Raw genomic sequence first — 26,163 nt, 5'->3', positions numbered from 1 at the left:
TTGGCAGCACATGGTCCAACTGAAAATGAGCACCACCCTACGAATCGCTATGAATAACTATTCCAATTCTAGTTACAGCCTAGAAAGCTCGCACACATGCTCAGAAAGGACATGTGTTAGAATTGCCAATGCAGCATTATGGGTAATAGCAAAGGAAAATGTTTTTAAAGCACTCCAGATGTTCATTGGTAAAAGAATACATAAATAATGTGGTGTAGTATTCTATGAAAGAATACTACAAATACTACCAAGGAGTTAAAAATGAGTGAAAGAGGTACATATTTATTAACATGGCTACATCTCACTAATAAGCAAATAGCAAAATGTTACAAAGTAGATTTAAACACATGTAAAACAATGTTCATGTTGTTTTTGGAAATATCAATACATAGTAAAACTAGAAAAACACAGACTAGATACACAGCAGATTTGATATAGTGGCTGCCTCTTGTCAGGAGGCAGGGATGATCAGGGCCAGGGGTACAGATGGAGGATGGGGAATAGGATTAGGGAGAGAATATTAGAGATTTCATCATTAATATAGTGGTTGAAAATCTGTTTAATCCAAAGAACTAAAATGTTAACATCTGCTTTAGGTGGCACTGCATAGTATTTTATTATATTATCTTCTGTACTATTCTGTAATTTGCTAGTATATTGTTTGCAATTCACAAAAAGTGGCTGAAAGGAAACATAAAATGGTAAGAATATTCTACCCTGGGTAATGAGGACAAAACTTTTTTTTTTTGGCTGCTGCTGTACTTTACTTTTAAAATTTTTTCATAATTAGAATACACTAATTTTAGAATTGGGAAAAAATTTTTTTAAACAGGTAGTGATTAGTCCATGTAGTTCTGGTTCACATAAATATCTGTTGACAGGATTTAAGGTTGTTACAAAGTGACAAGTATACTCTTGCATCTTCAAAAAAGCACTCTTAAAAAAAAAAAAAAAAAGCACTCTAAAAGTGCTAAACAACCAAAATACAAACCTATTTTGAAACCCCTAAACTTTCATAAAATATTAATGTACCAACGGAGAGAACAAAACTTGTTTCTATAAACAACATTCTAGTCTTTGAGAAAGGATAGAGAAAAGGGTTCCTTAAAGGCTATAGACTATTAATGCTTTCATCATAATCTATAATTGTACAAAAATACAAGAAAGAATTATAAGAAACAAATTTGTTGTGCATTCTAGTACAAGTTTTTACATTATCATGATAAATATTTTGTGGAAAACATTTCAAATTGGAATATAATGAGAAAGTAATAAAACCTATCATTGTATTCCATTCCATCAGAAAACAAAATGCTAGGGCTTCCCTGGTGGCGCAGTGGTTGAGAATCTGCCTGCCAATGAAGGGGACACGGGTTCGAGCCCTGGTCTGGGAGGATCCCACATGCCGCGGAGCAACTAGGCCCGTGAGCCACAATTACTGAGCCTGCGCATCTGGAGCCTGTGCTCCGCAACAAGATAGGCCGCGATAGTGAGAGGCCCGCGCACCGCGATGAAGAGGGGCCCCCGCTTGCCACAACTAGAGAAAGCCCTCGCACAGAAACGAAGACCCAACACAGCCATAAATAAATAAATAAATAAATAAATAAATTAAAAAAAAAAAAGAAAACAAAATGCTCACTTTTATTACGAGTAATGAATATCAAACAACTTAACCTTGCCATACCTCAGTTTCCTCATTTGTAATATGAGCATCCTACCATGCCTATCTCAGAGGGAGTGGCAATCAATACAGTTAAGGAACTTCAATAGGCAAAAACATGCAGGTCTGCTCTGCTGGAGGGTGCAGACAAGGAAGCAAGTGCCAAGCCCGATGCCCAGCCACAGCAGGCATCAGTGGTATAATTAAGCTGAACGTGGGAAGCCTCATTTGATCACCAAGGGAAGAAAGGAAATAGCCTTAAAAGATAGCAACCATAATATAATGAAATAATTTAAGAAAACAGAACCTCTTTCTAATGAACAGACAAAACAAAACTTTAAATATTTAATACTGACTAATGGCATGACAAAAGAATAACTCCTATAGCAATGGTTTCAAGAGATGGCTACTTTCACTTAAAAAAATTGTAAAGCACTATGTGTGAGCTACAACTATTTATGTACTTTGGTGTAGATGGAATACACCAAAAAAGCACCAAAGTGAAAACAGATGAATCAGAATATTGAATTGTTTTCCCCAAAATATTTTTTATAATTTTGTACCTACTCTGTGAATAGTCATTCTTACTTGTCCCAGCTCACAAACACAAGGGGTGACTTAGGAATGAGACACCGAGTTGAGTTAATCAACCAGCCAAGCCGAATCAACCTAACAGTCAGCAGGGCTTAGAGCCAGGAAGTTCTCACATCTACAACACTGCTATATTGGCTTTTAAATTAAACAAGTAGCAGAAGAAATAATAACTCCCAAATTTCAAAAAGCATCTTACCAGGGTGATGTCTCGAGAAGCTGCAGCTGCACTCATATGCAAACTAGGCTGCCTTACAGAACTGCTGCAATCAAGGGCTCGAGCGAATGTCCCGACAGCACTGGATAAACCACACAAACAAAGAGGAAAGATTAAGGCACTGTTGTTTTTTTATCTTTAAAAAAAACACATTTGGGTAGTAAATGAATGGTTGTAAAAGTCAAGCAAGTTCTTTGATGTTTAAGAATCAAATCAGACAAAAAGTATTTTCTTTGCGATTTAAGAATTGACAAGCCAATTCACTACACATATGTGTCATTACAATTAAATTAAGAAAAAGAGGGACTTCCTGGCGGTCCAGTGTGTAAGACTCCATGCTCCCAATGCAGGGGGCCTGGGTTCGATCCCTGGTCGGGGAACTAGATCCCGCATACATGCCGCAACTCAGAGTTCGCATGCCGCAACTAAGAAGTCCGCATGCCACAACTAAGACCACTGCAGCCAAAATAAATAAATAAATATATATTTTTAAAACAATTAAGAAAAAGAGGCTTGTGTGGCATAAAGAATGGGAAGATCTATAATGAAATGCCATGGAATAAACAAGTTGGTTTCCAAATGTGCTTCAAAAATGAGAAATAAATTTGATGCAGAATTTGACTATTATTGCAAAGCAAGTTCTGACCACTTTTTTAGCCCAAATGGTGAAATCCCAATAACATTTTTCCTTGAAATGAGATATCATCAACTGCAGCAACCTCTTCCTTCAAGGACTCAATATATAACAGATTTCCAAAAAAAAAAAAAAAAAAAAAAACAATTACCACAACACTGATTTTCATTTAATGATTTAGAAGGCCTTCCCATACACAGAGAACCCTAACTTCAGGAAATAAAGTGTGGGCTTCCCTGGTGGCGCAGTGGTTAAGAATCCATCTGCCAATGCAGGGGACACGGGTTCGAGCCCTGGTCCAGGAAGATCCCACATGCCGTGGAGCAACTTAAGCCCGTGCGCCATGATTACCAAGCCTGCGCTCTAGAGCCCGTGAGCCACAGCTACTGAGCCCACGTGCCACAACTACTGGAGCTCACGTGCCACAACTACTGAAGCCCGCGTGCCTAGAGCCCGTGCTCCGCAACAAGAGGAGCCACAGCGATGAGAAGCCCGCACACCGCAACAAAGAGTAGCCCCCGCTCGCTGCAACTAGAGAAAGCCCGTGTGCAGCAACAAAGACCCAACGCAGCCAAAAATAAAATTAAATAAATAAATAAATAAATTTTTTTAAAAAAGAAATAAAGTGTGAAATGAAGGTAAGGCTTCCCGCTTCTTGTCTGTGTTTTAAACATGTTAGCTGAGGAAGAGATTTTTTTTTAAGGTTTTAATTAAAATATAAAACACGTGCAAAAAGTACACATTGTACAGCTATTCAGTTACCACAAAGTCAATGCATCCATGTCACCAGCATCCAGGTCAAGACACAGATCATGACAGCACCCAGAAGACTCTTCGGGTTCCTTCCCAATCACTACTTCCTAGTGGAAGGGAACCAGCATCCCAGATTCTAACATCAAAGATTAGTTTTGCTCAATTGAAAACTTAAACAGAATCACATGCTACGCACACTTTTCATATCCAGTTTCTTTTGTTCAAAACTATGTCTGTGGATTCACCCATGCTGCCGGCTGTGAATGAGCTGTGTTCGTTCATTTCCTTGCTGTGAGCATTACTTTGCACGATGCCCCACCCCCACTCTATTGTTGACGGACATGTGTTTCCAAGCTGGGGCTACTATGGATAGTGCCATTACTGCCATCTGTATATGTATCTTTTTGGCACACAGGTGTATGCATTTCTGCTGCATATATATTTAGGAGTGAAACTTAAGGGATATGTGTGTTAGATGACAGCAAACAGTTTTCTAAGGCAGCTGTACCAACTTGCACTACAACCAGCAGAATATGAGAGTGCTGGTTGTCCCACATCTTTACCAGTGCTTGGCACTGTCAGTCTTTTAAATTTTTTTTTTATGTATTTATTTTTATTATTTATTTTATTTTTGGCTGCATTGGGTCTTCGTTGCTGCGCGTGGGCTTTCTGTAGTTGCAGCGAGCAGGTGCTACTCTTCGTTGTGGCACGCAGGCTTCTCACTGCAGTCGCTTCTCTTGTCGCAGAGCACGGGCTCTAGGCGCGTGGGCTTCAGTAGTTGTGGCATGCGGGCTCAGTAGTTGTGGCTCACAGGCTCTAGAGCACAGGCTCAGCAGTTGTGGCACATGGGGCTTAGCTGCTCAGAGGCATGTGGGATCTTCCCGGACCACGGCTCGAACCCATGTCCCCTGCATTGGCAGGCAGATTCGTAACCACTGCGCCACCAGGGAAGCCCAGTCTTAAATTTTAACCATTCTGGTGGGATGTGCAGTGGTGCTTAACTGGGTTTAATTTGTATTTAGATTTTTTTTTAAAAAAACAAAAATTGAAAAAGATACTAGGTGCTTCTCCTTGGTGCCTCTCATGCTGGCTTCAAGAAAAAAGAAAACATGGCCCATCGTAATCAGGAAAAGGAAAAAAAAAAAATGAAAATCAAATCTGAAACTGCAAAATCTACTAAATAATACAAAATCCAGATAACCTGTCTGGAGTCTCTAGGGCAGAGGTTCCACCAATGATTCATTTCTACTCCCGAATCTTCAGTCTCCTCTATTCCACTGACTGGCTCCTCCCCAACAATGTATATATATCAAGTCTCTTCATCTAATCAGTTAGTGGCTAGGCATGTGGGCTCTGGAGTCTAAATGCCTACCCACCGATATGATGTATGACTTCCATGGTGACTGGCACTATGAACAGTGTTAAGGATGGGCTAAGACCCTTTTGTCCTTTGTATTATAAAAAACATTCAACAAAAAATTAGAGACTATAATGAAGACGTTTGTAATCATGTCCAGATCTACCTCATTCTAATATTTTGCCATGTTTGAAGCAACAAGTTTATACTGTACCGCACAGGGCAATTTAGCCATTATTTTGTAATAACTTTAAATGCAGTATAATCTATAAAAATATTGAATCACTATGTTGTATACCTGAAACTAATATACTATTGCAAATCAACCATATTTCAATAAAATAAATAAATCAAAAAAAATTAAAAAGATAATATTTTGCCACATTTGTTTTTTTCTTTTTTTGGGGCTGCATCAGATCTTAGTTGCGGCACGAGGGATCTTTTGTTGCGGCTCACAGGCTCTTTGTTGCGGTGCATGGACTTCTCTCTAGCTGTGGCACATGGCTCCAGAGCACACGGGCTCTGTAGTTTGCGGCACGTAGGCTCTCTAGTTGAGGTGCGTGGGCTCATTAGTTGTGGGGCGTTCGGGCTTAGCTGCCCCGTGGCATGTGGGATCTCAGTTCCCCGAGCAGGATCAAGCCCACGTCCCCTGCATGGGAAGGCGCATTCTTTACCACTGGACCAAGGAAGTCTCTTGGTTCATTTTTTTAAGGAAATAAATTTTATCAATACACATTCCCAGAACTCATACATATATATATAATACGCATATGCATATATATGCCCATTAATGAAATAAGACATTGTTTGCACATTGTAAAATTTTTTTATCAGTGACCATACTGTATGTATTTACTCAACATTGTTTTTGAGGTTTACCTCTTTGCTACATATAGCCCTAATTCATTCATTTTCATTGTTGTAAAGTAATACCCCATTACTAAATATACCTCAATTCATTCATCAACTGCTTGCTGATGTACTTTTAGGTTTTTTCCAAATTTTCTGCTATTACAATGCTATGATAATCTCATTTACTTTCTGCTTTGCAGCAATTCCCCCATGAACATCATTCACTTTTATAATTGAAAAAATACAAATAAACTTCTGTCCACTCATTTTCTCAAGAAAAGGGGTTATGGGGGGAGGGGGGGATGAGGGGGTGGGCAAGGCAGCCAGGGAGCCAGGCTTAGAACTCTCAAAGAACAGCCTTACACCTAGCCAACAGACGTTACTCACACGTGGGTGCAATTAGAGGAGCACATTATTACTGACACCTGAATAATCCCTGACTAGCTTAAAGGAGATCACTGCTTTAATTAAAGATATGGGATTTCAGGTGTTGAGTTTCTACTTTATACTTTTCTGTAGTGCTTACATTTTTACAAGGAGCATTTATTTTCTTAATCAGTAAAAATTAATAAATCTATTTTCACTTTTAAAACAGAAACTAATGATAATAAACCATATTATTTAGGAAGAGGTGTGATATATATTCGGCTTTCTTACACAGTTAGAAAAAGAAAAATACAACCAATGAAAAATAGTAGAACACAAAAAAAGGAAAATTCATAAATTTTCTATAAATTCTTTTATAAAAAGAAAAGACATCTCTTGACTCCACAGTGCCATACTCACCGTGCTACAACTAAAAACTGGTCAATCTGTCGATCTGTAAGTGGGCTATTTGGGTCCCAAACTTTCACTTCCAATTTAGACTGTTCCCTCTCATCTGATTCTCCTGTCCAAGAACAAAGAAAATGGAGTCTTGTTATTCACAAGGCACATACGTTGTCACATATGATTGATGACTGTGGTCACCACAGCATTAAAAGTATAAGGTAAATGTACATGGTTTGCATACATTCTATCAGACAGCAGATGTAGAACACTCTGTAAAGTGAACGCTGATGATAACACAACCAAACCGACCATATGATGTCTTCACTTAGTCATTAACATGTCTTTCCTGTGTATTTGTATGCGTGAGGCCCCAAGCCTCACTAAGGGATATAGAGACAGAAAAGAAAGATGCTCAAATTATGATAAAACTTACTCATAAATAACTATGATACACATGAAAAGAAACAGATGTCACAGAGACGTATAGATATGACTGTAAGATCCTGAAGATTAGAGAAATCATTTCAGGCTAGTTAGGGAACGATGTCATGCACGAGGTGGCATTCCTGCTAAGAACTGAAGGGTATGAATGCACTGGCAGGGGGAGAGAACTTAAAGTAAGAAATGAGAATGGTGCTCGCTTCGGTAGCACATATACTAAAATTGGAACGATACAGAGAAGATTAGCATGGCCCCTGCGCAAGGATGACACGCAAATTCGTGAAGCGTTCCATATTTTTTTGTGACCACCTAGAGGGGTGGGATAAGGAGGGTGGGAGGGAGGGAGACGCAAGAGGGAAGAGATATGGGGACATATTTATAACTGATTCACTTTGTTATAAAGCAGAAACTAACATACCATTGTAAAGCAATTATACTCCAATAAAGATGTTAAAAAAAAAAAGAATATATCAGAACAAATTTAGCAGAAATTATCAAAAGACTGTTGTAAATAATAAAAGGATTAAAAAAAAAAAGAAATGAGAATGTAAACAAAGTCATGGGGCTTTAAGATGTGGTAGAAAAGTAGCTAATTTTGTCAGGAGTACATCAAGGGGAATGAGAACAGATAGCTAAAAGAAGTGGGTTATGAAAATATTACTGAAGATTCTGCACAGATTTTCTGAATAGATTTTTATTTGGAGGTAATAAGAAGCCCTTGCCTTTTTAGCAGTAGAGTGACAAAACCAGAAACAAATTTCACATCCAACACTTAGCAATGGAATAATTTGCTCTACAGAGATACGTGATACAGACAGGGAGACATGGTATTGACAGTGACAATAAAGAGCTAAGAGAGAATATTTAGAAATGACAGTGACAGACTGGTATAATGGGTAGGTTTCCAGTCTTGAGAACTACATAGATAGTGTTGGCATTAACAGAAAGAAGGAAACAATCAAGAGGTTGAGGAAAAGACTGAGGATAATACAGGATGTTTTGTTTCAGGAACGTCTCACGAGGAGATATAACCAGCAGGCAAGACTCAATGTTAGGATAAAAGATGGTAATGGAAAACAGACTTGGGAGTTGACTGGATTCCTATTTACAGCTATGAATTTCCTATCAGGCTAGGAATTGGTTTGGGCTATGTTTTGGTTTTGATCACTGCATCTATAACATCAGGCAGAGTGTCTTGCACTGACTGACATACTATGAGGCTGAACATCCCTTGGTGACTGATGAATCCAGGCTATAGGCTTATTAATGTGTTCCCTCCTAGGATGGGAGCAAGCAGGTATTAAGGCTCAAAAGGAGAAAGCGGGAGGGCAGAATCAGCCACCCCATATGCAGTCTCCTAAGTCAGCCACTGCTGTCAGGTAGGGGGCCTGCCCATCCTGCTCCTTGTTCAAAGACAGGTAGGTAACGAAAAAGTCAATTGCCACCCCCAACATAAAGAAGCACAAGCAGACCAGAATGAGTACTAGTCCAAAGACATATCAAGTGTTTAAAAGGATTTTGTTTTTCATTGTTTTTGCTTACAATGCATGTGACTACCTAGAGGGGTGGGATTGGGAGGATGGGAGGGAGACACAAGAGGGAGGAGATATGGGATATATGTATATGTATAGCTGATTCACTTTGTTATAAAGCAGAAACTAACACACCATTGTAAAGCAATTATACTCCAATAAAGATGTTAAAAAAAAATTCAATTGGTTCATTTTTAAAAACCATTTACAAACCCAAACGTTTGTAAACTGCATGAAACTTTTGAAAGGAAAATGACACAATTATACTCCCCTGTATCTCCAAGAAATACATGTTAAGTAAGATAAATAGTAAAGTAGTAAAGAAAGAAATATAATAATAAATCTACATTTGAAATCTGCATTTTTAAATAACACAAGATGAAATGATGATGCTATTCGGTATTAAGCCCCTTCTATTATATGTTCTAGAACATAAGGGTAAAACTGATATTTACTTTTCAAATTTAAGTCAGTTAAATTGATAAACTTCAATCCTATCCATACATTCTGCAGCATACAGAGGAAAGATAATTCAGTATAAGAATTCTAAATAAATTTGCTATAAACAATAATAAAACACTCCTGAATGCATTTCTACTAACAACTAAAACATACAATACCATGGGATGAGAACAAAAATAACAAGAACATAAAAAGAATATAGAATGTTCTATTCAAACAGTCACTCTAGGGAATTCCCCATTTTGGATTCATCATATAATTACATTTATATCAGTTTAATCACTTTTTCACAAGGGAAAAACTTTTAAGAAGCTCTAGAATCTGTATAATGAAATCCTCAACTAAGCTATCAGCAATCTGTAGAATGGTCTTGGGAAATGTGGTATGAGCCAGAGACTGAACCAAGAAGAATTCTATGCTCTGGTCATGTTCATTCCAGTCATTGCAATAATCTCACTTTCCTCCTCCATTTATGATAATCTGGGCAATTACAATCCGCTCTAGTCCCACACCAGCCCATGAAGCTCTCTCTCTCTGTGAATTCCTACCAAATATATTTACCAACTACCTACACGATTATATATGGCATCCAATTTTTTGCTTCATACGTTCCTCTTCATAATTTTGAAGAAATGTAGATTCAACAATGATTTTATATGTGTTAGCCCTAACCCTTCAGCTATATTTTAAGATTTCTAGAAAATAATGGCAAAGTACTTCTTCAGTATACCCCCAAAGAGCACAGACCATTGTTCAAAGACTGAAGAACTAAGGCTGGATGGAGCTGTCATCCTATAGACCCTTTGTTGGACAACTAGAAATATTCTTTGTTCTAAATATAATTCATTTTCTCTGCAACTACCATCAGAGTATATTATATTTAATTCAGAAACACAGAAGGCTGCCATTTATCACCATTTTTATTAATGTTCTGAAAGTTCTGGGCAATGTTTTAAGTGATGCATCAAAGGAATAATACGTTACTAGAAACAAATACTGTATGATATCATTTTATGTGGAATCTTAAAAAGCCAAACTCATTAAAACAGAGTAGAATGGTGGTTGCCAGAGGCTGGAAAGGGGGTGGGGTGGAGGGGGATGGGGAGAGGTTGTTTAAGGGTACATACTTCCAACCGCTAGGTAAGTAAGTTCTGGAGATCTAATGCACAGCACAGTGATTACAGACAATACTGTTATTATAAACTTCAAAGTTGGTAAGAGACTAGGATCTTTGTTCCCACCACAAAAAAGAAGTGATAATTATGACACGATAGATAGCTAATGCTATGGTGGTAACCAACCTGCAATACCTGAATGTAATCAAACCAACAAATTAAACATACACAGTGTTATATGGCAATTATATCTCAATAAAAATAGATTTTAAAAATAAATTACAAGAAAGGCACAATAAAAAATGAATATATAAAACCCAATGGCATTCCAAAGAGAATGAAAACAAAAATGTAAAAAAAAAAAAAATCAGATATTATGGCAACAAAAATATAAAATACTAAGAAACAAAATTGGAAGTATGTTTATATAAAGAAATTACAAAACTTTCAGAGAACATAAGATGACTTGAATAAAGAAGATTTTTAAATCTTAAGGCTGTCATTTTTGTACAAGTACTTCAAGTTAAATTTAACAAAATTTAGTTCTGAAAGCCCACAAAATAATTCAAATATTAATCTCTACAAATCAAAGAATATTATCATTATTAAAAGAATAATATAAGAGGATCCTCTAAACTGGGTGGGATTATAATATATAGCAACAGTAATCAAACAATGTGGTACTGGCACAACAATAAACAGAATCAAAACCACAGAAATAGACCAGGTAATATAATTCATATTTGAAAATTTAAATATTACTATAACTATGTAAATATTAAATAACATTTAGTTAGTGCTTACTATGTCCCCAAAACCCTTTACAGTAGGGTTCCTCTGTACACAGTGTGCACTGTCGACACTTTGGGCCGACAACTCCTTGCCATGGGGGCTGTCCCGTGCATTGTACTATGCTCAGCAGCAGCCCTGATCTCTACCCACTAGACGCCAGTAGCATCGCCCCCTCCCCCCAGGTGTGACTACCAAAAATGTCTATAGACATTGTCTAACGTCCCATGGAAGACAAAACTGCCCTGGGTTACGAACTACTGCGCTCACATGGTTGCAACCGATATCTGCTTACACTTACTTGTTACGGTCTGGTGTTTTTAAGTTGATTAACATCCACCACATTGCAGAAAACACATTCTGCAAAATTACACACTTGAAAATAATAGTGTCTACGGAAAAATAGGACAAAAATTTTAAAACCTAAGAACCAGAGCACTTTAAAAAAAAAAAACAAAAACAATCATAACAAAAATACCAACACAGTTAAATCTCCACTGACATTTGCACCAAGCACAAAGGTCAGTCAATCCTTTATCTTCTTAAACCCTGGACTTATGCTTCCTCCACCGAGATGTAGGTCACTGTGTACAGTTTCAACAAAATTAAAAATAAAATCTAGGGTACAGGTTTTTATAAACACTGGGGAAGATATTTTTCATTCCTTCATCTGTAACTCTAAGATGCGCCATATACTGGTTTTTTTTTTTTTATTAAACGCTCTTCATCTGTGAGAATAACTGCTTAGAAAAGCCTCAGATGAACTGACAATTTCCACACTATACTGACATTTTTCTATTGACTGTATATGAGCTAATTCAAGTTTAAAAGGCATGTATTTTAGCATAAGAGACTATTCTAATTTAATTCTTTAACTTTCAAAGAGAGACACACCCTAAATACCCAAATACAGACAAGAGTTACTTAATTAGTAGCAGTAGACAGTTGGTGGCCCGGGAGAAGCAACTGTAATAGAGAACACTGAGCAGCAGGTGCTGTGCTAAATGCTTTACAAGGACTTCCCTGGTGGCGCAGTGGTTAAGAATCCGCCTACCAATGAAGGGGACACAGGTTCGATCCCTGGTCTGGGAAGATCCCACATGCCACGGAGCAACTAAGCCCGTGTGCCACAACTACTGAGCCTGCACTCTACAGCCCGTGAGCCACAACTACTGAGCCTGCGTGCCACAACTACTGAAGCCTGCCGCACGCCTAGAGCCTGTGCTCCACAACAAGAGAAGCCACCGCAATGAGAAGCACGCGCACTGCAACAAAGAGTAGTCCCCGCTCGCCGCAACTAGAGAAAGCCCACGTGTGGCAACGAAGACCCAACGCAGCCAAAAATAAATAAATAAAAATAAAATAAATTTTAAAAAATAAAAAATAAATGCTTTACAAGAATTACTTCATTTGATCATCACAACACTATGATGTATGCACATACACTATTACTCACTTTTTAAAGAGGAAGAAATGGGAACTTGGAGAGGTTAAATAATTTTTCCAAGGTAACTCAGCTAAAACATAGTACAGCCAGATTTTACCCAAAACTGTGAATCCAAAGTCATTTTTGTTTAATAATTTAATGTTATAATACTTTTAACAGTTACAAAGTTTAATATGTAAATAATTTGTTTCTTAAAAGTCCAATGTTACAATACAGCTAAATAATAATTCAAAACTTACTACATATGACACCTTTTTTCTACGGAAAATTCTCTAGGTAGTTATTCAAACTCAATAAAGATTTAAAATCTAAAAAACAAACCTTCACCTTTGCTTGCAAGCTACATACTGATCTTTCCAGATCTCAAGAGTTTGCTAGATGGTGGGTAGCCATAACTGAATTTTAAAATTCTAAAGCCACAAAAAAGAAATATTCACCAGCAAGACAAATGCCACAACAATGTCTTAAATTCATCAGGACACATTCACAAAGAAAGCAAGCCTGTAATATATTCTGGCATGGAGCTGATGCTTCCACCTACTCAGGATATTAATTCAAGTTATACATCCCATGCCAATGCAAATTGGAGTGGGTACTGGTCTAAACGTACCCACTCAAGAGTATCAAAAGGGTTAGTAAGCACAGACTGCATCAAGTCCTAAATATCTGTTCTTGAACATGATGTTTTCTACGATTTAATTTTCCTGCAAACAGGCACTGGCTGTGTATGAAAGTTTCTATGATGGCAGTGTCTGTGTTTTTCAAGTGTGGTTTAACTGCTGGAGTATCTATCTGCCACCCTACTCCTTCTTCCCAGAAAATACACTAATTAGAAGAAGGGGGTTCTTTAAATCTTGCATCTAGTTGGTCTCCTGATTACAAGTGAAAAAAATATTTTGGATATGCTAAATGCTTTAAGTTGAAATAAAAGCCCAAAGTGACTTTCATTTATGTTGAAAAATACAATGTTTTTCATTGTTAAAGATGAACACGTATAAATAAAGCTAACAAGTTATAAACTGGGGACTTCCCTGGTGGTGCAGTGGTTAAGAATCCGCCGGCCAGTGCAGGGGACACGGGTACGATCCTGGGAGGATCCCATATACCGCGGAGCAACTAAGCCCATGTAGCACAACTACTGAGCCTGCATTCTAGAGCCCGCGTGCCACAACTACTGAGCCCACGTGCTGCAACTACTGAAGCCTGCACACCTAGAGCCTGTGCTCTGCAACAAGAGAAGCCACCACAATGAGAAGCCCACGCACCACAACAAAGAGTAGTCCCTGCTCGTCACAATTAGAGAAAGCCCGCATGCAGCAACGAAGACCCAAAGCAGCCAGAAAAAAATAAATAAAATAAACTTAACAAGAAATATATAAAATCTGTATTAAAACAAAACAAACAAACAAAAAACTTCCACAAGACCCCAAAGTAGCCTTGAACAAAGAGAAAGAATCCCTTGTGTCTGGATAGGATGTTTCAAAAATCATCAAAATGGGGACTTCCTTGGTGGCGCAGTGGTTAAGAATCTGCCTGCAAATGCAGGGGGGCACCGGTTTGATCCCTGGTCCGGGAAGATCCCACATGCCACGGAGCAACTAAGCCCGTGTGCCACAGCTACTGAGCCTGTGCTCTACAGCCCGCAAGCCACAACTACTGAGCTCACGAGCCACAACTACTGAAGCCCGCGCGCCTAGAGCCTGTGCTTCGCAACAAGAGAAACCACCGCAATGAGAAGCCCGTGCACCGCAACGAAGAGTAGCCTCCGCTCGCCGCAGCTAGAGAAAGCCCGCACGCAGCAATGAAGACCCAATGCAGCCATAAATAAATAAATAAAAATTTAAATAAATATAAAGACATAATTTTTAAAAAATCATCAAAATGTCTGTCTAAATTAACTTAAAAATTAACCACAACCCCAATAAAAACAGGAAGATTCTTTTTTTTCTGGCATTAGTCAAGCTTGGAAAAATAAGAGGGAAACTAGCCTCACCAGATATTAACACATACTACAAAGCCTCTATAATTAAAACATGGGTTACTAGAGCATGAACAGACAGACAGACCAGGGGAATAGAACAGAAACCTCAGAAGCAGACCCAATATTATAAAATAATCAATCACCTCCCAAAATAATCTTAATATTAATACAATTTCAATCAGAATCCTAATGAAATCTGGAAAGGAAGAAATTGACAAATTGATGATAAACTTTGACAGTAAGAAAAAAAAATTTCATCGACATGAGAACCCCGCCATAACCAAGAAATTTTAAAGAACTGAGGAAAAACTTGCCCGACCATTAAACACATAAGAAATAGATAAAATAAACTTGGATCCATCACACGATGGAACACTACAGAACATAATTTCATGGATCTCTATACATATTTATATAACAAACAGTCTCGGAGAACATGTTAAATTAATAACAGTGGTTAATAGTGGGTTAGAAGGGATGATCTGAGGGACTACTACTTTTTGTTTCCAATATAATTACATTTTCTACCACAATTCATACTGTTTGCAATAAAATAAATTTTAAGATTTAAAAAATGGGAAAAGGCAAAGGGAAAACAGTGGAGCCCCTTCATATACTATGTTACAAAGGGACTTCATCATAAGCGCTAACTGCAAGGACTGGGGGTTCTGACTGTGCAACGAAGAGATAGGATTCTAATCGGCACAGTGGCCTTCAAGCTGATTCTCTGAATCCTAAGGTTCAGTAAGGTACCTCAAGAGACTCAACGGGGCCTTCTCTTCCACTTCACCCACAACAACCTGACTTCCTTATTTAAGGTCATACTGCGTAATAAGAAAGGGTTCTATTGCCTAAATAAAGTTTGTAAACCACCCACCCGGAAGACTACTAAGAGAAACGCAATGTTAAAGGCAATTAATACTTGTTAATGAATTATAAGATCTATTATATTAATGAATATTTAGTCACATTTTCTAAATACAAAGAATGCCTTTGTCAGATAACTGGTGTAACTTCCCAAATGCCACAAGCTGTTCCTTTTACCTGGAAGAAGAACTTCAAGGTTCTTACCCTCAAGAATTCAAAATCCTTATTGAGAAGTACTGTAGAATAAATTATTGCATTTTATATATGATTTCATTTCCTAAAATAATTTTTTTAATTCTAAGCTAGGTAGATATGCTTTCCAAATTACTAACTCTAACCAGCTTTATGCTTTTCAGGGGCAATATCATATGTAAAAGTTTTGCAGAGAAGTGGGAACTCATGAGATTCCATGATCTGATTTTTATGCCCACTGTTACTTGAAATATCCCAACTTTATTACTTGGTTCAGCATTTATCTTTACATGAGCAATACACAAAATTTTCTAGGCTTTCTATACATCTAGGCTTATTTCAGTGCTCAAGAAAGAACCAAACATAAAAAAAAAATTAGGGAGTTCCCGGTGGTCTAGTGGTTAGGATTTGGAGCTTTCACTGCCATGGCCCAGGTTCAATCCCTGGTCAGGGAACTGAGATGGTGCAAGCCACGGCGCACCCAAAATAAAAAAAAATAAATTAAAATTAAAAAATAAATTAAAATATTTCAATAAAAAATATATATAAATTTAAAAATCAAAAAAATTAAAAAACACAACACTGTAAATCAACTATACTTCAATAAAATATATATATATATAAATTTTTTTTTATGAAAAAGAGAGAGAGGACCACACAATCAACAGCTCAGGCAGTCCAAAATTTTAAAAGTCAAATAATAAAAATAGCACACAAGATTACATGAACGACACAGTCTGCAGAGTTTGACAAGCGGAGAGATCAAAGTTCAGGGAGGAGTAACAAAGGGCTGCTTAGGGGATGTAGAACTTGGGCCAGGCGACAAGCACACATGAGCACCAGGGTCGCTCCTGGCTTTTGGCCTGTGCATAGATGGCCTTGCTGAACTATCTCACTAAGAGTGTATACATTTGCCCAAAACTCAAAGAACTGTCACAAAAGAGGGTGAAATGTACTACATATAAATTATACCTTAATTAAAACAAGGAAAAAAACCACCTGTAAATAATTACTTGGAAGACAATTACCATTTTGTATAAAATTTCAGAAACACATGCCTTATGACTTAGCAATTTCATTTCTGGGAACATATTTTCCAGTTATATCCAGAGTACAAAATTATGCATTATATAAAGGATACTCAATGCAGCACTATTTGTAAAACTTAAAAATCAAGTGTTTTTAAAAATAAAACAATAAATATTTAGTGAACACTTACATGTAGTGATAAAAGTCTAAGATCAAACATTAAGGACTATAAAACATCCAAAATTATTTCTGGAAGAAAAGATGGTTTGTACAGAACAGAATGCTAATAAATGCAATCTCTCAGCCTATAATAAACTGAGTCACTACTTACAATTTCTTCAAAAAAAACTTCTAAACACAGATGAGTGCAGACATGGCATTCTGTTCTCAAAGCTTAGTCATTACTGACTGACCTTTCCTGCTACTGAATTCATGAAAATGCAGAAGTCTGCAACCTGTTATTATTCACAGCCACCCCACCTACCCACCACTGACAATGACAACACAACTCTATCCTGAGTTGATTTAACTTTTCTGCATATATTTCCTATAGGTAAGGCAAGGTAAAGAATGCAAATTATATAAACCTTAAGGGATAAATTCTAAACTTCTGTATGACAAAACTTCTTAATTTCTGTATAACAAAAATAAATAAAACAAATTTAAAATCATTAGCATTTTTTAAGTGAGGAGGCAATATGTGCAACACTCGTAGGCAAAGGGCAGATACTTTTATATTTGTTTACCTTTAATATGCAAAATACTCTTGCCAATACATATAAATAACCAAATAGAAAATACACAAGAAATTTACAGAAGAGCAGTAACGGAAAGCATAAGTAACTTTTAAAAATTAAAGAAAAAAAAAAACAAACAAACAGCAACACCAAAAAAAATGAAAAGCCAAGACAATAATATCACAAAATGGGCAAGGGGGGTTCTTTAATAATCTATTGGTGGAAGCATCTGGTTCACTCATACGAAAATTAACAGCCTTTTTGAAGGGCAAAGAAGCATTTTCAATATCTTCCAGGGAACTATGCTTGAAAAACATTTACACAGCATAAGTATATGTAAAGCTTTTCTGGAAGCATCATTTGTAATATCAAAAAATGTAAACACCTAAATGTCTGTCAATAGGGTACTGGTAAAGGAAATAAATTGTGGCACATCCATGCAGACTTAAGAACTCTACAGTCACTGAAAAGAATAAAGCCACTCTACTCATCAGGAAAGATGCTAAAGATACAAACACTATTAACTGAAAGAAGCAATTGCAGAGCAACGTGCAAGTTGCCATCCCACAAAGACCACTCCAGAATGGATTACGAGCCAGAGCCTGTACCAAAAAAAAAAATACCCTGAACAATATTAGTAATTAAATATGGGTTTGGAAAGAAGGAAAGGGGCTGGTGTTCATTTTCTATATTACACGTTTCTTTGTGTTTTATTTTTTAACGGTAAGAATGTTTTACTTTTGAAATCAGAAAATAAAGGTTTTAAGTATATAATTATGACAGAAGAAAGAAAAGTCTTGCTAGGAAGACCTGTTTTTAAAATGCAAAGTTCTGAATCTCTCTGGTATAGAAACTACGCAGATCAGTCAAAATCCCCACCAAAATGTAAATGTTCACTAGATTCCAAGGCTACCATAGATAGATGACATGAAGGCACTCAGGATCTCAAGGCATGAGCGTGTCACATTGAAACACAAGTTCAACAACACTAACATTCTTAAAGTTGTATTTAAAAGAAAAACACAGGCAGAAAACTCATGAAAGTGTGAAATAAAAAATGAATAACTGATCGATTAAATTATTTTTCATTGCTGTTTGTTGTATTTCTAAAGTTGGAAGAGCCCGTTACTTTTAAACTTTAGCCTGAAAGTTGTTTCTTCCATATGAGGAAAATATTTGAGTTTCAAGGTACATTTGTTTTCATAGGATTTGCAACCCAAAGGAAAACATACCTTCTAAGAGCATTTCTGGAATGTCTGCTTGATATCTAGGTCCCACTCTGATTTCACCTTTGTCAGCTAACAATGTTTTCACTGAAGGATCATAGACCAATGAGTAGAAAAAAGTATCCTGGGAAAAAAAAATGACAGAAAATACCTAGGTAAACATAATTCCTTCTACTTTTTATAAAGCAATAAATCCAATGTCACAATAATGAAACCACAAAACTCCAGAGTATAAAATTTCATTTCGGTGAATAAATTCATATATCTTTAAGAAGAGCATGATGTTACTATCATCAGGTAAACAGTATAAAATTAAATGAAACCAAAACAAATAGCTTACAATAAAAGTGGATAATAAAGTGTTATTATTATTTGTTTTAGTCTAACAGAAAACCATTAACTGCTCTAAAACTAAAAGCTAGCAAAGTTAAGCAAAAGTCAAAGGAAGACCCCTGAAATCAAGTAATCATTTAAAGCTGTAAAGCCCCCACCAAACAGTAAGGATGCCTTCATAGATACCCGGCACTCTTACTTAGTGTCCAGTCCACATTTATCAAAAATATTAAAATGCACACACATCTCACATTAAATAAACTATAGAAGAACTTAGTTTATATGCCATTTACTAATATGTCACACTGTATACATTCAAGTAAATATCTATTAATTATAATTCTGCAGTTCTCCTTTAAATTCTGAAACACTCATATGTACCTATAGGTAGGCATATAAACATAACTATACATGCTACCACCACTGGCATACCCACCTAACTTTCCATGGACCCTTAAAGAGCAAAACACCCTAGTTACTGGACCTAATGGATAAAATGACCTATAGCCACAAATCCTTAGCTGAATTCTGCATAACCACTGGAGATCATCTGAACCAGCAAAGTCTTGTCCCTGCTTCCCACCGTGGTTCTGAGGGTGACCTACTGCAGGATTCTCTGTATTATATCCTGAAAGGGCCTATCCCTAAGAACAGCAGATTGATAAAGGACTTAAGTGGTTAAAAAGCAAGTGGATAGGAAAAAAATCCTAAAGATCTTTGCAAATTTTCATCTACTACAGTCCTTAGCATACACAAATTGCTAATAAATTAGAAGGCATAAATATCACCTTTAAAAAAAAATTTCAGGGAATTTCCTGGCAGTCCAGTGTTAGGACTCAGTGCTTTCACTGCAGTGGCCTGGGTTCAATCCCTGGTCAGGGAAAGAAGATTCCACAAGCCATGCAGCACAGCCAAAAATAAAACAAAACAAAACAAAACAAAACAAAACAAAACAAAACAAACCACTCTCTTAACAGCCAAATACAACAAAATACACTAAAACATATTGAATATGTCCTCTTTTTATTTCTGCTTCTGTGAGCAAAAGCTAATTTCTGAGCACCATCATTACCCATATTATCCATCATTCTGTTAGACAGACTGATGACAAACCCTACCCTTCTTTTCCAAATTCCATGAGTCTATTAACCTTTTCTCTGCCTCGAACACTTATTTTCATTTTAGTTTTCTTTATTAGGCTTCTAATACATAGTAGTTCTACATGTTTGTATCAATCTTTTTCGGCAATGTTTACTTCATTTGAGATAAGAGAACGACAATTTTGAGCATAGTAAAATATTTTTTAAAAAGAAAATATGTCCCTTTAATTCTGTAAAAAAAAAAAAAAACCTATGTGTAATAAAGATTTTGGGAAAACAAACACTATGAAATTATAAAGGTTAAATACTGAAACATTATCAATAGTAAAATATTTTCCCCACAACACAAATGATAAAAGTCACATAAAACTGCAAAATGTGGAATAGTCTTGCTTATAAGAATTTCCTCCCTTCAATGAAGTGCTTGCTCTAATTCAACTTGTTAAAAATGTTTAAGATGTTTCTTGAAGTTTACAGAAAAATATATTTTTAGTTGACGAAGTTTATTAGGATTCAAGGAAAGAAAGCAGACCACCAATGGTAAAATCTCATCTGCAAACAGTCTAAAAGAAAAGCTATTTATTTAAAAAGAAAAAAAAGGGAGGAGGACCAAGTATACTGAAGTCATTTATTTCATAAAGCCAAAAATAGTTCTTCCACTACCAACTAAATCATGTGCTATACTTTACAAGCTTTTCATTACCAAGCAAAAGAGACAGACAGACATGGGAGTTTTTGCCAACTTTTCTCTCAGTTAACCAGAAAAATAAAATTACCTGAATGCAGTCCAGTCATTATACTTTTACCATAATACTGCTATCATTGTGCAATAATTTGTTAGAAGAAGAAATAACACAGAAGTATGGGCTTCGTATGAAATAGAGGGAAAAACAAAAACAAGTATAATTGTGAATTACCTCTTTATCAAGATATGACAATACAGACTCTGTCTCATTCAGAAGGGCAACACTGCATTTCCCCCTGTTGAAAGAGGAGAAAAGTGAATAAATAAAGGCCACCTCACCCTCACAGTGATGATATACACAAAGTTAGGAATATTCAAAATGTAAAGGTGGTATTGAGAAACTAGATGGCTTTTAGGAAAATCTATGTATGTATATACTTGGACTCTCTACCATCTTGGTTTTGTGTAACCTAAAAAATAAGGCTGTGTTTGTAGACATTTATTGAGAGGCTAATCTGGGAAAGGAACAGTGTTAGGCAGTAAATCCTTGTAACATAAAACACTTTATAGGTATTTCCTAATTTTTCAAGAAAAAAAAAGAGTGCAATGCAATCTTCAGACTAAGAGCTAGTTTCTGAATCTGTAAAGAGTTAATATGAGGTAATTTTATACAAGGGATTTTCAAAGACATCACCATACAAACCAGTGCCTGAAATAACCTTCAAATTTTTAAAGTAGCCACTGCATATGAGAACCTAAAATAATACACATTCACATCAGGACTAACTAACTTACCTTTATTCAAACTGCTCTAAAGTCTAGTTAAAATTTAAATACAAGAAACTCCTATAGAGCAAGGGGCAAATAAGATTCATGGACCTTGAAGTCTCATGGCATTTACCTTTGATCATAGCTGGGTGTGTGCTTGGAAAAGAAATGTCTATTTTAAAAAAGGCTTACAGGACATGGAAGCAACCTAGGTGTCCATCGACAGATGAATGGATAAAGATGTGGCACATATATACAATGGAATATTACTCAGCCATAAAAACAAATGAAATTGAGTTATTTGTAGTGAGGTGGATGGACCTAGAGACTGTCATACAGAGTGAAGTAAGTCAGAAAGAGAAAAACAAATACTGTATGCTAACACATATATATGAAATCTAAAAAAAAAAAAAGGTTCTGAAGAACCTAGGGGCAGGACAGGTATAAAGACGCAGACGTAGAGAATGGACCTGAGGACACGGGGAGGGGGAAGGGTAAGCTGGGACGAAGTAAGAGAGCGGCATGGACACATACACACTACCAAATGTAAAATAGCTAGCTAGTGGGAAGCAGCTGCATAGCACAGGGAGATCAGCTCGGTGCTTTGTGACCACCTAGAGAGGTGGGATAGGGAGGATGGGAGGGAGATGCAAGAGGGAGGAGATATGGGGATATATGTATATGTATAACTGATTCACTTTGTTATAAAGCAGAAACTAACACACCATTGTAAAGCAAGTATACTCCAATAAAGATAAATAAATAAACAAATAAATAAATAAACAAACAAATGAGGTAAAAAAGGCTTATCTAGACCTGAGAAAACTCAAGGTTATTCAGGTAGTTGTACTTATTACCACTTTTAAAATTATCCTCCCAGCTTGAAAACTTCAGTATAGCTACAAATTTGACAGAATTTTGATAGACTATTCAAGTTACAGATATTGGTCAGGGCTCACAAAATATTTTTTAAATGTCATAATGTCATTTGATTATCTAAACAGAAGTCACTACTTGCTCCCCATGAAATAATATGTAAAAACAAATGCATCAAATATACATTAAATAGGAAGCTTGTTGTTGGATTATCAGAGTGAAATACAATTCAAAGGAGAAAATTACCAAAAGCAAAACTTTTGTAAAAGTAAAATATTAACACATAAGTAAAAAATTATAGTTTACTAAACGTTTTGCAACTGTATACTCCTTAAATCTAAAAAACGATTTCCTCTCATCAAAACATCTTTCTCTGTTAATCATCTTAGGTTGTTATCACTTCAAAAGATTTCTCTCAGGGACTTCCCTGGTGGCGCTGTGGTTAAGAATCCACCTGCCAGTGCAGGGGACATGGGTTGGAGCCCTGGTCCAGGAAGATCCCACATGCTGCAGAGCAGCTAAGCCCGTGCGCCACAACTACTGAGCCTGCACGCCTAGAGCCCGTGCTCCGCAACAAGAGAAGCCACCACAATGAGAAGATCGTGCACCACAACGAAGAGTAGCCCCTGCTCACCACAACTAGAGAAAGCCCGCTTGCAGCAAAGAAGACCCAATGCAGCCAAAAATAAATAAATAAATTTATTTATTTATTTTTAAAAAATTAAAGATTTCTCTGTGAGCATGTGGTATTCCATATTATCCTGTGAAATCTCTAATTTGATTACCAGGATCTATAAAGGTTTTCTGCTTCTCTAATATATTTTATTCATGCATATTACTGAAGCAGAAAAATTAACATTATTACTTCAATGCATATAACAACACATAAAGTCAACAATTACCTGACAAGCTCTTACAAAGGACAGAATTACGAGCAGGGAAATTGCTCTGTTGCTGTTACCGCATCTACAGCTGCCATAGAAGAACCTCTTATGACCTGTGAATACATGCTCACACATCCAAGAGTGTTTAAGCAACAAACGGGATTTCCAAAAATAGTTTCATTTACTTCTCTTGCCTCAATAACTGCTGACAAAGCAGTATTTCTAACATTTAATACTTAATCACCTAGAAAAAATATATTTTTTAAGTTCTCTAAAGTCAGGTTTTTTTTTTAAATGGAGAGGAGCAGATGCTGTAAATGTTATTCTAATAGATACCACTTGAATTTTATAGGATAACAGACACTGAAAATTCATAAAAAGAATATAGCATAAAGTTGCCTCCATACTGTCTGAAATGACAAAAGAATTTAATCACTAAACCATTATTTTCATATTTATATCAGGAGATAAGGAAACATTGATTATACTGTTTTAGAGGCACAACATGATTACAAAACCAATAGAAGGATAGATATCCCAATCAATCTAAAATATAAATTATTTTTGGAAATGTATATTTTATGCAAAGAGGAAAGGATAATAGGTAATTTTAGTTCTCAATTTTTCTTTAATGTAGTATATTGTACCTTTTCCCCCATTAAAAATGAAAATGTGACACAAATTTTCATGTACATATATTAACAGCTAACAAAGTAAGAGGTTGAGTCAGAATTATTTTATGAAGTAAATATGAATATGTAATTAACACATGTACCACCACGCCAAGAGTTGTTGATAAAAGTAGTTTAAAAAGAGATTTAAAGTGTTGGCTTCCTTTATGCTGAACAAATCTTGGCTCACAGGAAAAAGCATGATAAATTTTAAGCTAACGGCAAACTAAAGGAACTATTATCAAATTCTGAATATAGGTAACCCAATTGTTTTACCCTGAACCTCAAGCAATGAACCTAATTGTAACTTTGTATGGGGACAGATGATTACTAGACTTATTGTGATCATTTCATAATGTATGCAAATGTCAAGTAACTATTTAGTACACCTGAAACTAACATAATGTTGTATGTCAACTATATTTCAATTTTTAACATATGCAAAAACAAACTATTTGCCAGTGTGGCGGGGGGGAAGACGCTCAACATTCTCAGCCATTAGGAAAACGCAAACTCAAAACCACAGTGAGATACACTTCACAGAAAACCACAAGGATGCCTACAATGAAAAACACAGATGATAAGAAGTGTTGACGTGGATGTGGAGAAATTGGAACCCTAATACTTTGCTGGTGAGGATATAAAACTGTGCAGTCACTTCTGAAAGCAGTTTGGCCGTTCCTCAAAATGTTAAACAGAGTTGCCCTCTGACCCGGCAATTCCACTCCTAAGCGTACGTAATACCATGAGAAAAGAAAACATACATCCACACAAAAACCTGTGCACGGATGTTCACAGCAGCATTATTCATAACAGCCAAGAAGTGGAAACAACCCAAATTTCCATCAGCTGATGAATGGGTAAACAAAATGTGTAGTTCTGGTCCAAGTCCAAAGGCCTGAGAACCAGGAGTGCTGATGCTGTAAATCCCAGTCTGAGGGCAGGAGACCGAGGTCCCAGCTTAGTCAGTCACACAGAGAGAGAATTCTCCCTTCCTCTACCTTTTTGCTCTTTTCAGATCTTCAACTGGTTAGAAGAGGTTTCCCCCACGTGGGGGGGGGGGGGGAGGGGGAGGTGGGGAGACAATCTGCTTTACTCAGTCTACTGACTCTAATAATCTCTTCCAGAAACACCCTCACGGACACACTCAGAATGCTTAACCAGCTATCTGGGCCTCACATAGCCCCAGTCAAGTTGACACATAAAATTAACCATCACAATATCTCAATAAAGTTATTATTAAAAATATATATAATATATATATATATTATTCTTCAAAACTGTCAAGGTCATGAAAAACAAGGAAAGACTGGGATACACACCAGAGGAAACTATGGAGACATGATGCCTAAATGAAATGTCAGGGTAAATCGTGAAACAGAAAAAGGACATCAGAAAAAGAATGGCATTATCTGAATAAAGTCTGGAGCTTAGTCAATAGTAATACATCCATGTCAATTTCTTGGTTTTGATAAAGATGTAATGATTATATAAATCATCAACATTAGGGGAAACTGAGTGAAGAGTACACGGGAACTCTCTGTACCATCTTTGCAGCTTTGTTTGTAAATCTAAAAGTATCCCAAAATAAAATGCTTCTTTTTTTTAAGACCCCCCCCCCAAAAAAAGGGGGCATTTGTGTCATTGGTCTTATGAGTCTTATATTAGCCACAAACTGAATTCTGAGCATTTTTTCATGTAAAGAACCATGCCTGGTTCTGTGATTGGAAATTCAGCAAACAGTTTTATACAACATTTAATCCACTGAATACAATGAACAAATTTTAAAAAATTAATGAAGTTCAAAGATCCAAAATGCTTTCATAAGCTTACATTTCTCAACAGCAGCAATGTAAGATAGGTCAAACGAAAAGATTCAAAATTCTGAGGGAAATTATTTCCAAACCAGAATTATATGCCTAAACAAATCATGAGTCAAGTGTGAAAAACATTTTCAGATAAGCAAGGACTAAAATTTTTTACATTTTAGAAGACTAATCAAAAGGAAAAGGCAAAACAATTATTAACTCCAAGGAAAACATAATATTGTACAACAATGAATTATGTGAGGAATATTTATGCATTCATAAAATACAAATACTGATTATTAAGTTAAACAAAATTGTGATATACTGGAAATACAAAGGAAAGGGAATGGAGAAGAGAAAGTGAAGAGATTTCTAAAATTTTTAG

General features: G+C 36.4%; 1 protein-coding gene and 1 non-coding gene across 7 annotated transcripts in view; one reads left to right on the top strand and one right to left on the bottom strand.

Moving 5' to 3' along the window:
* Positions 1-26,163, bottom strand: part of MTA3 (metastasis associated 1 family member 3) — a 155,343-nt gene that overhangs the window by 70,607 nt on the left and 58,573 nt on the right. For all 6 annotated transcript variants that reach the window (XR_011076632.1, XM_068564747.1, XM_068564749.1 and 3 more), the window contains exons 5-8: positions 21,004-21,067; positions 18,660-18,777; positions 6,851-6,953; positions 2,451-2,550 (exon numbers count right to left, since the gene is read on the bottom strand). Coding sequence is in view for 5 of the 6 variants with exons in the window: in XM_068564747.1 (XP_068420848.1) it covers positions 2,451-2,550; positions 6,851-6,953; positions 18,660-18,777; positions 21,004-21,067 (385 nt within the window). In the remaining variant the exon portion in view is untranslated. The remainder of the gene's footprint in view (positions 1-2,450; positions 2,551-6,850; positions 6,954-18,659; positions 18,778-21,003; positions 21,068-26,163) is intronic.
* Positions 7,469-7,575, top strand: LOC137778193 (U6 spliceosomal RNA). Its single transcript, XR_011076773.1, has one exon. It is a non-coding gene; the product is annotated as a U6 spliceosomal RNA (small nuclear RNA).

The sequence above is a fragment of the Eschrichtius robustus genome, chromosome 15, assembly GCF_028021215.1.
Source record: "Eschrichtius robustus isolate mEscRob2 chromosome 15, mEscRob2.pri, whole genome shotgun sequence".
Classification (NCBI taxonomy): domain Eukaryota; kingdom Metazoa; phylum Chordata; class Mammalia; order Artiodactyla; family Eschrichtiidae; genus Eschrichtius; species Eschrichtius robustus.
This window is presented reverse-complemented; position numbering and strand designations above follow the sequence as displayed.